The sequence below is a fragment of the Macaca mulatta genome, chromosome 3 (assembly GCF_049350105.2).
Source record: "Macaca mulatta isolate MMU2019108-1 chromosome 3, T2T-MMU8v2.0, whole genome shotgun sequence".
Taxonomy (NCBI): domain Eukaryota; kingdom Metazoa; phylum Chordata; class Mammalia; order Primates; family Cercopithecidae; genus Macaca; species Macaca mulatta.
This window is the reverse complement of record NC_133408.1, coordinates 91,924,042-91,942,528: the sequence shown is the minus strand read 5'-3', so window position 1 is coordinate 91,942,528 and position 18,487 is coordinate 91,924,042. Positions and strand designations below refer to the sequence as shown.

The following is an 18,487-nucleotide window of genomic DNA, read 5'->3' as shown; positions in this document are numbered from 1 at the left end:
ACATCACTTTTGAGTCCTTTTTCATCAAGACTATTTTAAGGAGTGAGACTAACTAGAGGCAAATTTTATTTCTTAGGTTGACTTCTATATGATACAGTGATAATTTATATTATCAAATGAGATTTCTGTAGTGAGAATATAGAGTTGAAGAAGTATAAAAATTAGAAGCCCTGGTTTCTAGTATTTACCCTTAGTGATTTACTCTTTAACATTGAGCAAAGTCAACTCATTTCTCTAGGGTCTTGTTTTCCAGTACAGAATATTAAGTTAGCCTGAAACAATCTAAAATTCTATGCAATGCTCTCTTTTAGTTGATGGACAAAAAGCAGACTGTATTTGAAGTTTTTATTGCTATTAATGCATAAATGTATTTTAACAAGTTAATTTTAAAATTTTTTGTAACTTTTTATTTAGTAATTCAGCTACTTTAACCAGTTGAGTGATCCTGGGTTTTTTTCTCTCTGTCTTTTATTTTGTCTGTTTTAGATAAATTATGATGTAAGAGAGCGAGAGCTACTGGGCTATTTGTTCCAGGAAAAGGTTGTCATTATTTTCTTTGCTTGAAACTAATGAGCTTAAAAATCAATCCTTAATTTTTGATCTACATATATTTGTTTTACTAACTATCTTTTTGTTTACTTTGAATAATTAAGGACATTATGTACATTATTCTATCATGAGACTCTTATAGATGGGCGTCTTGTTCTCCACTCTCAATACTTTAAAGCCTTCTTTGAAAGTTTTCTATTTTTTCAATGCATGTTTGGTGTTTTGGTCTTTTTCCATATTCTTTCTTCTCTCTTATAGTTCATTAAAATCCTGTATTCACTTCAATATTGATTTTTCTAGGTACAATTATAATACCAAATTATTAACTATATTTAAAACTAAGAATTATTCGATATTTTTGACCTCCTGTATACTTGAAGAGCTATTGGTGATGTTTTAAATAAAAGCAGAATTTTTTTTTTTTTTTTTTTTTGAGACAGTTGTGCTCTGTCACCCAGGCTGGAGTGCATTGGCATGATCTCGGCTCACTGCAACCTTTGCCCCTGGGTTCAAGTGATTCTCCTGCCTCAGCCTTCCAAGTAGCTGGGATTACAGGTGCCCGCCACCACACCTGGCTAATTTTTGTATTTTTAGTAGAGGCAGGGTTTCACCATATTGGTCAGGCTGGTATTGAACCTCCTGACCTCAAATGATCAACCCGCCTTGGCCTCCCAAAGTGCTGGGATTATGGGCATGAACACTGTGCCTGGCCAAAAGTAGAAAATTTTTATGGTCTTAATTGGCTAATAGGTAGTTTGCTATATAGATGACCCTTTGCTTGTTAATTTTGAAATTATAATACATTTAACACTAAAATTATACTGAATATAATAATATGTTTTGGAAAACTTTTTAAAGTTTTTTTTCTTGTTTTGTGACGGAGTCTCACTCTGTCACCCAAGCTGGAGTGCAGTGGCGCGATCTCGGCTCACTACAGCCTCCGTCTCCCAGGTTCAAGCAATTCTCATGCCTCAGCCTCCTAAATAGCTGGAATTACAGGCGTGCACCACCATGCCCAGATAATTTTTGTATTTTTAGTAGAGACGAGGTTTCACCATGTTACCCAGGCTAGTCTCAAACTCCCAACCTCAGGCGATCTGCCTGCCTTGGTCTCACAGAGTGCTGAGATTATAGGAGTGAGCCGTCGCACCCAGCTAAAAATTTTTAATATTCTTGTAAAGGTCAGTTACAAACATTGTCTGGGTTAAAGAGATTCTAGTTAACAAAATGCTGGATGGTATTTTTTATTTTATTTTAAATTCTTAAAATAGGATTTGCAAATTAGATAACCGTAAGAATTGAGATTTTATGAACTGTATTTTTTTACTCTGTATTGTCACATAGCCAGTTTCTACATATGTAAGAGTTTTCATTAATCTGTAAAATGAAAGAGATTTCAATGACATATCTTAAATATAGACTGTTCTTTTAAAAACTTTTTTGGCTGCCATTTTAAATCAAAATGTCACATTTACCAATTAAAATTAAAGTATATTCCCATTCACTTAACTCCTTTGAATTTATAACTTAAATAGCCAACCACATGATCGAATGCAAAATCAAACCACTCAATTTAATTTGTTGTGTCTTTTAATCTTAAGACTCCTTCTCAGTCAGATACAGTACCATTTAGAAGTAAAATCTGAAACAAATTTTGTGCTTTTCTGAGTGAGGAGGGGAAGCAAATATTTGTTCCAATTGCCTGGATTTGATGTAGGAGAATATTTAAAATAGTTAAGTTTAAATGGTCTTGAAGTTGATGGGAAAAATTTAAGATCTTCTATACTCATGTAATAATCCCATTTAATTGTCACTGAAAGAGTATAAATGTCTTTCCTGTCTTATCAGATACTGTCAGTACACGGCAGTCTTGGTTTATTTTACTGGTGCCTTGACCAGTAATACAACAATCACAGGGGTTATCTGTGAGGCCCTTTCAGAATGGAATTTCTGTTGAGGTTAATCCGGTTGGTTTGCTCTACGGATTTAGGACACCACTGTCAGTGGATTTCCATCTTATTTGAGGCTATTCAGATCTGATTTAAAGCCTGGCATCCTGGAATTTAAATTACAAATCTTAGTGAGTCAGACTTTCAAACCCTTTCTTTGAATAGGGAATCCAAAACAGTCATAGTTTTATTATCCTATTATAGATAAAGGGAGAAGGATGTCCCACAGTTCCTCTTCTGACTTAAAGGAACCTCATATTTATACCTTTTAGGAAATAGAAATGTCAATTTGAATATTATTAGAGCAAACAATTTTGAAGTAAAACAACCAATTAGGATTATAGAGTTTTGGGATTGAAGAAAATGGTTAGGCATTCTGGTATGTCCTAAATTATCCAGTTTATGCCTGTTGGCCTTGTATAATTATTAATGGTGCCCCTTTCACCCTCAAAAATATCCCAGCATATAACACATTACACAGTCTCCCTGGTTGTAGGTTATGTTTTACAGCTCTTAACATAATCTTTGAAGTGTGGATGTCTTAAAAGACTCCTTTGTTAAACACAAAACAGAATAGGATCATACATTTTCACGCAAGTCTCCCTCCACACTCAACTAGGGGGAGGGGTAGTACACTTGATGGTTTTGTGAATATTTTCAGTTTACTTGTTTATCAGGACAAGCTTCTAACCAAAAATATTGTCTACTTTTCTTCAGCTGTAGAGTAAGAGGGCACATTTTCTTCTCATCGTTCTGATTTTTGTTATCAGTAGCATGCTCTGTGCTAAACAATGGAATTCCGTTAAATAACATTGAGAGGAAAGAGCCTAAGGAACTTAAAACTCACTGTAAGGAAAAGCGAAAAGGGAATTTTTACAAAATAGGATTGTGAGGCATATGATGTTTTGGTTCTACATTGTGGATCGGTTTCAAATTTGGGCAGTTGGAGATTCGTCTCATGAAACTTGTGTATTGAAATTTATACTTTTTGTCTTAGAATTTCCCCCTTTAAATTATCTTTGCTATGTTAGAGGATCAAATCGTTGGAAACTAATTATAGTAAAAACTGAAATTTAGACTTAACTAAGATTAATCCAGTTGGGATGGCATTCTTTTTCCCTGGGTAATAGGAATGACAGACACTTCAATCTTCCTTTCTATTTTGACTCAGAAGTCAACATTACTTTAGATATCTGTCTATCAATCAGTCAATCAATCAATCATATGTGTATGTATGTTACCATTTTATTCTTGATTTCAGGGACAAATCATTGATGGAACCAATCCAGGCCTTGTATAACCAAAAGATTAGCAGTTGGTGTTTATCTTTTCCCTTCAAGACTTGGGTGTTAGCAGCTTTATAGATAAGGGCAGTTCTGATCATAAATCCATTTACATTTACACAAAACAGGAGTTAGCCTATCCCTTCTCCCTTAAATTCTGGTTCTCACTTTATTTCCTTGCTAATAAAGGTCCCTTGTGACTTTTCTTTTCTTTTTTACCCCCAGAATAGGGCACTTTTATCTGAGTTAAAAACTTGTTCAGGTTGGGCACTGTGGTTCACACTTACAATCCCAACACTTCGGGAGGCCACAGTGGGAGGATCGCTTAAAGCCAGAAGTTCAATATCAGCCTGAACAACATAAATGATGAAAAAAGTTGTTTTTCATCAAAGAATGAAAAAATATTAGCTGGGGGTGGTGGTAAGCACCTGTAGCCCTAGCTATTCAGAAGGCCGAGATGGGGGAATTGCTTGAGCCCAGAAGTTCAGAAGTTCAAGACTGCATTGAGCTATGATCATGCCACTGCACTTCAGCCTGAGTGACAGAGTGAGACCTTGTTTTGGAAAACAATAACAAAAAACAAACTTGTTCAGGCAGATATCCTTTGTCTTCATTGATTTTCTTAATGGTTTCTGGGAACTCATCTCCCATCTCATTTGGTAGAAGCTGCTTCTCCTGTTGTACCTTGACATTTCTAAAGCCTCTTTCTAAAATTATCAAACCATCCTTTGCTGTCATTAAATTTTCCAGTTGAAGATCCTTCACCTTCCTTTAATCCTATATTAGAGTCTATAGGTATGCCTTATAGCAATCCTGCACTCACATAAAAACTGTATTTTCAATATAAGATCAAAAGGTATTTCACAAAAAGTGCATCTTTATATTTGTTTACATTTCTCTTGACTGAATGGCACCATGTATACAGTCTGTGTAAGTTACAGAAAACGTTTGCCAACTCCTACACTACCATTTTGTTATTTGCCGCTTTGTTTTTCCTTTCCTGCCTTCTTCTGGATTAATTGAGTATTTTCGTAATCCTTTTTAATCTCCTCTTGGATTTTTTAGCTATAATTACTCGGTTTTTTTTTTTTATTGTTAAGTTGTTGCTAGGAAATAATGTATGCATCCTTACCTTATTAAAGTCTGCTTTGAAATACTGTTACACCACTTCACGTACCTTACAATATGAACCTCACAACAATATAGTTCATTTTCCCATCCCAATATATTTTACTTCTTTGTTATAAACCACACAATGCACTGTTGTTACTTTTTCTTTAATCAGTTTTTTTCTTTTTTAAGAGATGGGGTCTTGCTATGTTTTCCAGGCTGGCCGTGAAGTCCTGGGCTCAAGCCATCCACCAAAGTGCTGGGGTTACAGGTGTGAGCTACTGTGCCCAGCCTCTTTAATCAATTTTTAAAAGAAATTTTAAAATATATTTTTATAAATTGGCCCTTATATTTACTATTTCTGGGGTTCTTCCTTCTTGTAGATTCAGAATTCCATCTGAGATTGTTGTCCTGTCAAGAAGAACTGTCTTTATTATTTCTTGTAATATAGGTCTGCTGGAAATGAAATCTCTAGGTTTTGTTTGTCCAGAAATGTTTTTATATTGCCTTAATTTCTGAAGGATATTGTCACTGGGACTAAGTTGACAGGTTTTTATCTTTTCACTTCTTTAAAGATGTTATTGTTTATGGCTTTAATTGTTTCTTTTTTTTTTTTTTTTTTTTTTTTTTTTTTTTTTTTTTGAGGCGGAGTCTCGCTCTGTCGCCTGGGCTGGAGTGCAGTGGCCGGATCTCAGCTCACTGCAAGCTCCGCCTCCCGGGTTTACGCCATTCTCCTGCCTCAGCCTCCCGAGTAACTGGGACTACAGGCGCCCGCCATCTCGCCCGGCTAGTTTTTTGTATTTTTTTTTAGTAGAGACGGGGTTTCACCGTGTTCGCCAGGATGGTCTCGATCTCCTGACCTCGTGATCCACCCGTCTCGGCCTCCCAAAGTGCTGGGATTACAGGCTTGAGCCACCGCGCCCGGCCTATGGCTTTAATTGTTTCTAATAAGAAGTCAGCCAGCCATCATTCTTTTCTGCTTTTTTATTTTGCGTTTTTAATGGTTTGATTTTAATGTGCCTACGTGTGGTTTTCTTTGTATTTATCCTGTTTGATTTCACTGAGCTTTATGATCTGTAGTTAGTTGTTTTATAAGTCTTAGCAAATACTCAGCCATTGTCTCTTAAAGTCATTTCTTCTGCCTTGCTCTCTCCTTTCTGAAACTCCAGTTAATGTAGACTATTGACTATTTTTCTACAGGTCTGTGACATTCTTTTTGGTTTTCATTTAATTCTTTTTTCTTTGTGCTTCATTTTTGATGGTTTCTATTTATCAGTTCTTCAAGTTCACCTGTTTTTTTCCTGATGTGATCTAGTCTGTGAAGCCTAGCCAATGAATTTTTAAATTCAGACTTTTTTTTAGTTCTGAAATTTTCATTTGGATCTTTTTTTACAGTTTCAATTTCTCTGCTGAAGTTCTCCATTTTCTCACTAATTTTTCTCCATCTTTTCGTCTAAATATTTTAATGTTGTATAAACGTTTTTGTTTTTTAATTCTAACATTTGGATCATCTGTGTATCTGCTATTGACAGGATTTTTTTCCCTTGATAAGTTCCATGTTTTCCTACTTTTTCACTGGTCTTGTAATTTTTTAATTGCAGGCCAGATATTATATTATAAAAGAACAGTAGAGACTGAAATAGGTAATACCTTGCTCTTTTGTCTTTCAGACAGTATGAATTAGGGACTTGTCTCTTGTGTAATCAGAAACTGAGCTGAAGTTAGGCTATGAATAGATTTGGTTCAAGTTTTGTTTTAAATGCTTTGAGAATGGTTTCAGGCCCCACCTTTAAGCAGAACTTTGAGATCTAAGTACTGCATGTCTACAAGATTTCTCTCTGCTTTTTAGACATATCTTCAACCATCACTTCTCAGCAAAATTCCTGTTGAGGAGAATTGGTGGGTAGGGAGAGCTAGCTCTGCCTCTGCTTCTTGAGCTGCCTGTCTACCTCAGCCCATGCTCAACCACTGAAGGCTCAACTGGTTTCTCTTTTTCCCTGCAAAATTTGTTGCTTATGGCAAGGTTGCTCCTCTGCTAAGTTGTTAAGAATATTTTCTTACATGTTTAGGTTCTTTTTCTTTAAAAATACTTCTTTTTGGCCAGGCACGGTGGCTCATGCCTGTAATCCCAGCACTTTGAGAGGCCGAGGTGGCTGGATCACTTGAGGTCAGGAGTTCAAGACCTGCCTGGTCAACATGATGAAACCGCATCTCTATTAAAAATACAAAAATTAGCCAGGTGTAGTGGTGCGTGCCTGTAACCCCAGGATTACAGGAGAGGCTGAAGCACGAGAATCACTTGAACCTGGGAGGCTGAGGTGCGAGAGTCGCTTGAACCTGGGAGGCGGAGGTTGCAGTGAGCCAAGATCATGCCACTGCCTCCTGGGTAACAGAATGATACTCTGTCTCAAAAACAAAAACAAAACAAAAAAACACTTGTTTTTGATGTGTAAAAATGACGTGCATGAAAAATCACCTATAGCAACAGAAAGCGTATCATTGGTTTCCTGGAGATGGGAATAGAGAGAGGCAGGATTATGGGAGGGAGCTTTGAGGGGTGATGAAAATGTTCATTATTATGATTGTGGTCAAGTTTTCATGGGTTATAATATACATATATCAAAATTCATCAAACCCTATATTTAAATATGTTCAATTTATTGTACTCAATGTAGTTGTAAAAAGATTATGTTCAGTTAATTATAGACACCTTAAGCGTAGCATTCAGTGAGTTTTAACAAATGAGTACACCTATATAACCAATACCTAGTCAAGATAAGGGACATTTCCATCACTCCCATCTAGTCAATCCCAACCTCTACAGGCAACCATTCTTCTCATCTCTGTTTTCACCATAGATTTGTTTTGCTTGTTCTTGAACTTCATTTATTGTTTTTAATTTTTTTTAAATCTTTTAAAAAAGAAAATAGAGATGGGGAGTCTTACTATGTTGCCCAGGCTCGTCTTGAATTCCTGAGCTCAAGCGATCCTCCTGCCTCAGCCTCCCAAAGTGCAGGGATTACACATGTGAGCCACCATACCTGGGCTTGAACTTCATTTAAATGGAATCAAAGAATGTGTACTCTTTTGAATCTAATTTCTTTTGCTCAACATGATGTTTTTAAGATTTATTCATGCTGCTGTTCATGTTAGTAGTTCATTGTTTTCAAAAAATAATGTATTGAAATGAAATTAATGTAACCAAAGTAACAATTTTAAGGTAAATAATTCAGTGGCATTTAGTACATTCAGTGTTGTGCAAAATACCTCTGTCTAATTTGAAATATTTTTATGTCTCTAAAAGTAAAAAGTCTTACTCATTAAGCAGTCTTTGCCCATCTTCCCTCCCCCCGAGCCCCTGATAACCATCAATCTGCATTTGGTTTCTATGGATATATCTATTCTGTATATTTCATATAAATGGAATCATCATACAATATGTAACTTTTTATGTCTGGCTTATTTCCCTTAGAGTAATGTTTCAGAAGTATATCCATGAAGTAGCATGTATTAGAACTTCATTTCTTTTTATGGCTGAATACTATTCTATTATATGTATATACAGCATTTCATTTATCTGTTCATTCATTGATAGATATTTGGGCTGTTTCCGCATTTTGGCTATTGTGAATAGAGCTGCTTTGAACATGTGCATGCATGATTTGTTTTCAGTTCTTTTGTACATATACATAGGAACAGAATTGTGGGATCATATGATAATTATTTTTAGGAACCACCAAACTGTTTTTCAAAGCATCTACACTATTTGATATTTCTACCAGTAATATGGGTTCCCATTTTCCTACATCTTTGCCATTGTCTATTTTCTGTTTGTTTTATTTTTAAATTATAACCATCCTAGTGGGTGTGAAGTGATTCCTCATTGTAGGTTTGATTTGAATTTCTCTAATGACTGTTGATGTTAAATGTCTTTTCATGTGCTTATTGGAAGACAAAATATGTATCTTTGAAGACATGTCCATTCAAGTCCTTTGCCAAATTTTTAGTTTGGTTTGTTTGAGTTGTTTTAGTTGGGTTGTCTTTTTGTTACTGAGTTGTAAGAGTTTTCTTTGTATATTCTGGATATTATCAGATATATAATTTGCAAATATTTCAAACCATTCCATAGACTGTCTTTTCACTTTCTTGATAAAGTGCTTTGATGTGCAAAGGTTTATAATTTTTTTTTATCGTGGTAAATAATACATGGTATTTATCTTTTGAAGAAATTTTTAAGTATACAGTGAAGTATTGTAAACTATAAGCATTATGTTATATAGCAGATCTATAGAATTTTCATTTTGCATGACTGAAATTCTATACTCATGGAACTGCAGCTCCTCATATTCTCCTCCCCAGTCCCTGGCAGCCACCACTCTAGTTTCTGCTTCTATGAGATTGTCTACTTTACAGATTTCATATGTTACTTTTCTTTTTTTTTTTTTTTGAGATAGAGTCTTGCTCAGTCGCCCAGGCTGGAGTGCAGTGGCGCGATCTTGGCTCACTGCAAGCTCCGCCTCCCAGGTTCATGCCATTCTCCTGCCTTAGCCTCCCAAGTGGCTGGGACTACAGGTACCCACCGCCACACCTGGCTAATTTTTTGCATTTTTAGTAGAGACGGGGTTTCACCGTGTTAGCCAGAATGGTCTTGATCTCCTGACCTCGTGATCTGCCCGCCTCGGCCTCCCAAAGTGCTGGGATTATAGGCATAAGCCACCGCGCCCAGCCCATATGTTGCTTTTCAGCCTTTTGGATAAGATCAAACGTAGATACTTCATGATAAGTGGAGTCGTGTAGTGTTTTTCTTTCTCTGACTAGCTTATTTCATTTAGCATAATGTCCTTAAAGTTTGTTTATGTTGTAGCGTATGACAGGATCTCCTTTTTTTATGCTAAAGAATATTATATTGTATGTATGTACTACATTTTTTTGGTCTCTTCATTTATTGACGGGCACTTAGATTACTTCCATCTCTTAGCTATTGTGAATAATGCTGCAATGAACGTAAGAGTGCAGATAGCACTTCAAGAACCCAGTTTCAATCCTTTTGATAAATACCTGGAACTGGGATTGCTGGGTTATATGGTAGTTTTATTTTTTTCATTTTTTTGTGGAACCTCTGTAATGAAAAGTTTTTAATTTTGGTAAAGTCTAATTTGTCTATTTTTTCCTCATGTTGTTTGTGCTTTTGGTATCGTATCTGAAAATCTACTGCTAAATCCATGATCACAAAGCTTTACCTCTATGGTTTTTTTCTAAGAGTTTTATTTTTAAACGTTTTTCGAGACAAGAGTTTCACTCTTGTTGCCTAGGCTGGAGTGCAATGGCACGATCTTCGCTTACTGCAACCTCCGCCTCCGGGTTCAAGTGATTCTCCTGCCTCAGCCTCCCGAGCAGCTGGGATTACAGGCATGCACCACTACGTTGGCTAGTTTTTGTATTTTTAGTAGAGATGGGATTTCACTATGTTGAAGGTGAAATCCCTTCACGGTCAGGCTGGTCTTGAACTCCTAACCTCAGGCGGTCCACCCGCCTCAGCCTCCCAAAGTGCTGGGATTACAGGCGTGAGCCACCGTGCCTGGCCTTTCTAAGAGTTTTATAATTTTAGCTCTCGTACTTAGGATATTATCCATTTGGGTTTAATTTTTATAAATGGTATGAGATGGAGCTCCACCATGACTCTTGGTGCGTGTGGATATCTAATTTTCTCAGCACCATTTTTTGGAAAGGCTGCTCTTCCGCTTTAAATGGTCTTGGCATCCTTGTCAAAAATCAGTTGGCCATAAGATGCATCGGTTTATGTCTGGTCTCAATTCCATTTCTTTTGTCCATATGTCTATTCTTATGCCAACACCACACTGGTTTGTTTGGTTTTGTTTCTTTGAGACAAGGTTTTGGCTTTTGCCCAGGCCAGAGTACAGTGCCATGATCATAGCTCACTGCAACCTTGAACTTTTGGATTCAAGCGATCCTCCTGCCTCAGCCTTCCAAGTAGCTGGGACTACAGACATGTGCCACCACACCTGGCTAATTTTTTCATGTTTAATAGAGACGAGGTCTTGCTATGTTACCCAGGCTGGTCTTGAACTCCTGCGTTCGAGTGATCCCCCGTCCTTGGCCTTCCAAAGTGCTGGGATTACAGGCATGAACTACCATGTCCAGCCAGCCCACACTGCTTTGATTACCAAAGTTTTGAATTACGTTTTGAAATTGGGAAATATGATTCCTTCGCCTTTGTTCTTAATTTTCAAGATTGATTTGGTTGTTTGGGGTCTCTTGCAATTCCATATGAATTCAAGGACTGGCTTTTCCATATCTGCAGTTTATTGTTCTTTATTGCTGGATGGTATTGTATGCTGTGAATTTACAGGTTGGTTTATCCAGTTTTTTACTGAGTATATTCTCCTGTTGATGGAGATAAACCCAAGTATTGTCTTCTGTTTTCTTTCTCACATTAACTTGAGACTTAGGGCTTTTGGTTTTGTCAAGCTTTACCTTGAATGAATTTATTCTTCAAAAGTATTTGTTGATAAGGAACCAATGGCTTTTTGGCCATGCCTTTTATATTCCAACTTTAGAAAACACTGTGTTTTCAAGTTGTAATATTCTCTGTTCATGATTTATACATGATTTATTAAGAAAAATCACACTTTGAACCTGTTTTGCAAATAATTTACCTTTTTTCTTTGCAGGTCCCCTTTTTATCTTCTTTGGAAGGTCATATTTATTTAAAAATAAAATGTCAAGTGAATTCCAGTGTTGAAGAAAGAGGGTTTCTAGTAAGTAACATCACAGTCTTTAACTTCCTTTTTTCCGTTTTGTGAAATACGGACTTGTTTCCCATAGGAATGAAATCCTTTGTGATTAAGTGACAAGTTGGTTCAGTAAAGATTTGTTGCATGTCCTTTATATGCCAATCACTGTGCTGCTGTTGGAATGTAAAAGACCACAAAAAATAATTCCTCTACTCATGAGCTTTTAGTTTAGAAGAGAGAAATACAAATAAACAGACAAGCACAATGTAATACTCTAATAGGAGAAAACAGTGCATCGCTGTCAATTGGTGGGACATTAGGTCTTGACTGTGGGTGGGGTGGGATAAAGGGAACTGCTGAGAGAAGTAATTTCTAAACTGAGTAAGTTAATCAGGGAGAAAGGGGAGAAGTGTTCTAGATAGGGGGAGAATGTACAGTGCCTTGAAGGGCCCTTCTTTGTCACTGCTACCCAAAGAAAAGAAGGATGACACATGCAGACAGTGGAAGGTATTTCAGGATAGCTAGAGCTTAGAGTTTGAGTGCATGCGTGTGATTGGCGGGTGGGGAATGAGGAGGAAAGTGTGGTTAGGGAAATGGGACAAGAGTTCAAGGGCCTTTTAAAGAATTTGGACTTTATCCTGGAGTCAGTGAGTTGCTCTTATAAGATTTTAAGTGGAAGAAATTATTCAACTTGGGATTGAGAAAATCATTCTGACCAATGTGGAAAGCAGATTGGAGAATGACAACCCCGAAGAAGACTAGTCAGTTCCCACTGATGTGGGAAATTTTAATGAGTTAAGTTTTACATGATTTGAATTTTAGATGCCTGGAAACATGTGTGAAAGTTCTGGGTTTGGAGCTCAAGACAGACATTTAGTAGAGGTAAAGATGTGGATATCTGCAGCATGGGGAAGCCCAAGGCAAGTGAGGGAAGCAGAGCCAACTCACTGGAGGAGTGCCAGCATTGAAAGGACGGATGGAAGGAGGGAAGCCTCAGAGGAGACTGTAGGGAGAGAAACGGAGAATCTAGCACCATGGTTGCCAATAGAAGAGAACATTGAAAGGAGGGAGTGGTTAAGTTAGATCAGATTCTGTAAGGACTGTAGGACTTACTATCGGGTAATCATTCTGGCGCAGGTGAGGGCAGATGCTAGACTGCAAATGGGTCCAGAGTGAGTGGGAGATGAGGAATGAGCACAGGAGCTTGGAAATTCTTGGAAACACTTTGGCAGTGAAGGAGTAAGGAGAGAAGAGCGTTGTGCTTGCAGAGGTATGTAGGTTGAAAGGAGGATTTTGTCAACATTTTGTTAAGATGGGAGAGACATAAGTGGCTTTAAATGTAGATGGGTAGCTTCTGATAGGGCCAAAGAGATTGAAGATAGAGGCCATGGAGGACCTGAACTAGGGCTTATGGGGTAATTCATAGAGCAAGGTCATGAGAATGGGGAGAATTAAGCCCAAGCCACAGTTCACGGATTTATTTGATACAGAATTACAGTTTTCTCATGATGCGAGGAAGAAAGTATGTGTGTAGAACGCATAGAAGATTGTGAGTATGGTACAAGAAGTGGAGAAAATCCAGTTGCTTTGGTATTCTCTATGAAGCAAGAACTGGAATGATGCAAGGGATGTTACAAGTCAGTTTGTAACTGTGTCAAAGGTTCAGAAGAGCTAGATAGTAAGGAAAGCCCGGTGGCCTAAGTAACTGAAGCCGACTTCCCAAGGATTGGGAATTGCTACTTATTAATAGTATTTTTTCCTTCCTTATTAGGTTTTATCACATGTAAATCCAGCAGGTGGCACTAGGTAGTCTTGGAAAAGCATGTAAATTTCTGACTTGAAGGCAGTGTTTGCCTAACGACCTTTTCTTTTCATGTAAACATTATTATATTTTATTGTAGATGCCTTTAGCAATGGATAGGCTATGTTAAGGTAGCTGGTCCATTTGCATATAACGTCTCACCTAATTAATTTTTTAGCTGGGCTCTTAACGAACTTGTTAGATCTCTTCAAGTTTACTCTGTCTTGAATCCTATAGCCCATTCTTCTCACATCCATACTTACAGAAATCTAGTAAGAAAGAGCTCTGGATTCCCCAATATAACTTCTGTCCTCTGCCTAAACATTGCATTTTAATTGCCTCTACTCCCTATAAAAAATTAGAGGTAGTAATGGAAATGAAAGCTCCTCAGCTCAGCTTCCTGTGTGAGGATGTGCCGGGGCTGCCCTGGAAGAGGGCGACTCCAACCAGAGACAGGTAAGTGGTTTCAACAGGGTGCCAAGCTAGCTGTGCCTCCCCTGAGGAGCAACAAGAGGCAGGCGCTCCGGTTTGGCAGCCAGAAGGTTCTAGTTTTGCGGTCTGTGTGATGTCAGTTATTTTCCTTGGCCCTCTGTTTCCTCAGCTATAGGAATGAAAAGGCTGTCCTTATTCTTCTCTGATTATAGTAGGATGTCATAATAGCTGGTGTTAATCTTGTTTATCAAAAGTTACCTTGTCTGTTTATTACCTTTATGATGTAAAAGGTGAACGTTAACACAGGAGGGAGCTGGTGAGTGATTTCTGTTAACTTTCGTGCTTGAGATTGAAATAACAAGATTCCTTTCTTTCTTCCTTGGGGAGCTGTGAGCAGTATTGCCTAGAAAAAGGCTGCTTTGGGAGGAAAATGGAAGCATTAGGGGAGGAGGAAAAAGGTGAGGCAGGAGAGCATATGGTTGGAGCAAGCTAATTAATCTGAAGTTTCAATCTAGCTTAGTAACATTTGCTCCCACACATCATGGCCAGAAATTAGACTCCTAATTCAAGCCACCTTTTGGGAAATTTACATAAAACAGTGAATTGAGAAGAGTGTGTATATCCTACTGTCATAGGGTTGGAGTAAGGAGTAGTTGAGATAATTTGAAGATATACTTAGAATGGTCCCTCACAGGAACAACCAAGTAATACTAGTTTATTCTTAGCTTCTCAACAATCAGAAAAGTAAAGTTGGGATATGAAGGTAATCTAAAATCAAATGCAAAGATGCCTTTGGATCATCTGTATCAGAGGGCAGCACAGCAGGCCTCACTGCCTGTTTTTATAGTCTTTGATTGGAACATAGGCTGATCTGCTTCCTTAGCATCTGTGGCTGCTTCTGTGCCACTGTAGCCAAGCTGAGTAGCTGTGGCAGGGACCGTATGGCCCAAAGTCTAAAATATTTACTCTCTGGCCCTTATAGAAAAAGTTTCCCTGATCTACATCATTGTTATGTTTTTACCTTGCTTTGTTCTTTAACACAGAAGTTCCTAGATGAATGATGTTTTTTTAAATTTTTTTATGGTTTTTGTTTTTTTTTTTGAGACGAAGACTTACTCTGTCGCCCAGGCTGGAGTGCAGTGACATGATCTTGGCTCACTGCAAGCTCCGCCTCCCGGGTTCAGGCCATTCTCCTGCCTCAGCCTCCCAAGTAGCTGAGACTACAGGTACTCACTGCCACGCCCGACTAATTTTTGTATTTTTAGTAGAGACGGGATTTCACTGTGTTAGCCAGGATGGTCTCGATCTCCTGACCTCGTGATCCACCCGCCTCAGCCTCCCAAAGTGCTGGGATTACAGGCGTGAGCCACTGCACCAGGCCTTTTTTTTTTTTTTTTTTAATTAAAAGTGAGGGCTTTTATATCAGTTAGGGCTCTTTTATGACTATAGCTAAAAAGTAGTGAGAGAAAAACTCTTAGCTTCTACTTGCACTGTTTAAGTGGAAGTGCTTCCGTGGAACAAAACCAGATGTTATTAGTTGCCTATTCTGGAATCCTGTTTCTAGCCAACACTACTGCCTGGCCTACCTTTAGAATATAAGTAACATTCCTAAGGACAAACGCCTGACTGCAGGGAGGCACCACTTCAAGCGGGTCTCACGGTTCAGCAGCGGACTTGGAGTTGTGATGTTTATCATGGTTATTGACCAAGGCCTGTGATCATAAGCTAACTCTTTTCTAATCCTGTTAGAAAACTTGATCTCCTAAATAAAGATTAAATGCCTGTCTTGCATATTAAGATGGGTTTAACTTAATATATTATTATTAGTTTTTTAAAATATATAAGGTATGGTAATTTTATATTATTAATTCTCCAACACTTGAGGCATTTCTGTTGTTTAAGGAGCATTTCGTTAGGGACACTACACTTTTCAAAAATCTAAGATTAGGTAGAGGTATTTAATTTAGGGTTGATATCTGAATGTTCTTAAATGCTTGTAGATGATGTTGAAGAAAATTTCTGATATGAATAATCAGTGATTTTCATTACTAAGGTAAAAGACATGATAAAAAAATCATACAGATAGATTTTGAGATATGAAATATGTCAACATACTACAGTTAGCATACAGAATCAGCATTTCATTGTTAGGACATTTTCCTCAATTTTCTAAAGCCAGCATTTCAATTGACTTTTCCAGACCATATTTGAAGATGTTAGTGGTTTTGGTGCCTGGCATCGAAGATGGTGTGTTCTTTCTGGAAACTGTATATCTTATTGGACTTATCCAGATGATGAGAAACGAAAGGTAATTTAAATAGTACTGTTTAGTGGTGAAAGCCCTGATTGACTTTCATGTAGTGTTCATGCAAATGTTCCCTCTGGCCCCCATCACTCACCCAAATTAATAACCCTTTTTATGTACTCACTAAGCCATTAAAAATGTTCTTGTTGGCCGGGCGCAGTAGCTCATGCCTGTAATCCCAGCACTTTGGGAGGCCGAGGCGGGCAGATCACCTGAGGTCAGGAGTTCGAGACCAGCCTGGCCAACATAGTGAAATCCTGTCTCTGCTAAAAACACAAAAACTAGCTGGGTGTGGTGGCAGGTGCCTGTAATCCCAGCTATTGAGGAGACTGAGGCAGGAGAATCGCCTGGATCCTGGAGGCCAAGGTTGCAGTGAGCCAAGATCACACCACGGCACTCCAGTCTGAGCTACAGAGCAAGACTCCATCTCAAAAAAAAAGTTTTTGTTGTAGGTGTGTGTGTGTGTGATATACCTTTACAATTTTTATATCCTATCCATTCCCTGTAATTTGACCACTCTTAAAATGGCTTAACATGTATATTTTTCCTTCTTTTCTACTGGATGTTTAATTATATTTTTTGTTGACATTTGAAGTTGGAAATGTTTTAAATTTAATTTTTATCTTATTAGTTAGGGTAAAACAGCAATGGAAACCCACCCACAGGAACAGTGGTTTGTATTTTGTTTCTAAAATTTAACAATAGGATTTTGTGTAATAAATTTTATCATGTTTTTAAAGAAGTTAGTATTATTGCCCAAGTAAGATTATTTATTATCCCCAAACTGGAAAATAGAAATAAGCAGAATTAAAAAGAAAATCATCCATAACAGACATAGGTATTGCTCATATTTTGGTTAGATATCTTTTCAAACTTTAAAAATGTATAATATATAATAATTATTCATTTATGAATCTTTTTAAAAGGAAAAGCATGCTTTTTATAATCTGATTTTTTACTTGATAAAATATTCTAACATCTTTCATTATCAGTAAAGATAAGTCTATAATGCTGTGTTGGATAGCTATGTGTGTTACACTGTAGTCATTACAATTATTAATATTTTAAAATTTTATTGTGAAATGTTGGAGACATTCAAAAGGACGTAAAATAATTTCATCAACCTCTGTGTTATTATTCCAGTTGTAATTCTCTCTCCCGCAGAGATAACCACTATCCTAAACTTGTTTATTGTTCCCATGCACTTATTTAAATTTTTATTATACAGATTGAATATCCCTTATTCATATCCTTGGGATTTAGAGGTGTTTCAGATTTGGGATTTTTTTTCAGGTCTTGGTATATTTGCATTATACTTGCCAGTTAATTATCTCCTAATCCAAAAATTGAAAATCTGAGATGCTCCAATGAGCATTTCCTTTAAGCATCATGTTGACTCTCAAAAAGTTTTGGATTTTGGAGCAATTCAGATTTCAAGATTTTCAGATTTTGGATGTTTAACCTGTACGTGTATATAAGCAATATATGTTGCTGCAATTGCATGTTTTTAAACATTATACAGATAATAACATACTGTATGTATCATTCTGCAACTTGCCTTTTTTGGGTCGGTATGGTTTGTGAAATTTGTCTAGGGTGGTATGTGTAGCTTTAGTTTGTCCCCTTTTCTCTGTATAGTATACGTTTGTAAGAACACATTACAATTTATCCATTCTCCTGTTTAGAGACCCTTAGATTATTTCTAAATTGTTGTATACAGACAATACTGCTGTGATTCACTTTCTTCTTATTTTGTTTTGGTTTGTACCTTTTACAGCCCACATGCAGAAAGATTTAGTTTCTTGTACACATGGATGAGAGTTCTTTTTTGAATGTTATCTAGTAGCAGAATTGCTGGGTTGTAGGGTTTGCACATCTACAACTTGATTTTGTCAAATGAGTCTCAAAAGTGGTTGAACAATTTTCCATTCCCACCAGGAGTATTTGAGAGTTCTCAGCTTTTCATATTCCCACCAACACATCATATGTCAGCCTTTTAAACTTCCATCAGTATGATAGATGTGAAATGTACTCTTATTTTAAAAATTTTTGTGTCTTCTTGATTACTAGACTAAGTATCTTTTCTAAGCATAAGAGTGTGTATGGCCATTTATATTTTCTCTCCTATGAACTGATTGTCTATATATTATTAATTTTAATATTTTTTGATACATTGCAATTATATTTCCCTAGTCTTAGGCTTGGCATATCTTTTAATTTATCTTTTTAGTGTCTTTTTATGCACAGACTTTTCTAATGTTAAGGTAATCAGACCTGCCAGTCTATTGCTTTGTGCTTTTTAG

General features: G+C 37.1%; 1 protein-coding gene across 4 annotated transcripts in view; it reads left to right on the top strand.

Moving 5' to 3' along the window:
- Positions 1 to 18,487, top strand: part of ANLN (anillin, actin binding protein) — a 65,270-nt gene that overhangs the window by 38,979 nt on the left and 7,804 nt on the right. For 2 of the 4 annotated variants that reach the window (XM_077996937.1, XM_077996936.1), the window contains 3 exons: positions 487 to 540; positions 11,584 to 11,670; positions 16,080 to 16,187. In XM_077996937.1, the coding sequence (XP_077853063.1) occupies positions 487 to 540; positions 11,584 to 11,670; positions 16,080 to 16,187 (249 nt within the window). The remainder of the gene's footprint in view (positions 1 to 486; positions 541 to 11,583; positions 11,671 to 16,079; positions 16,188 to 18,487) is intronic. The other 2 variants (XM_015133715.3, XM_015133714.3) reach the window with 1 other exon arrangement.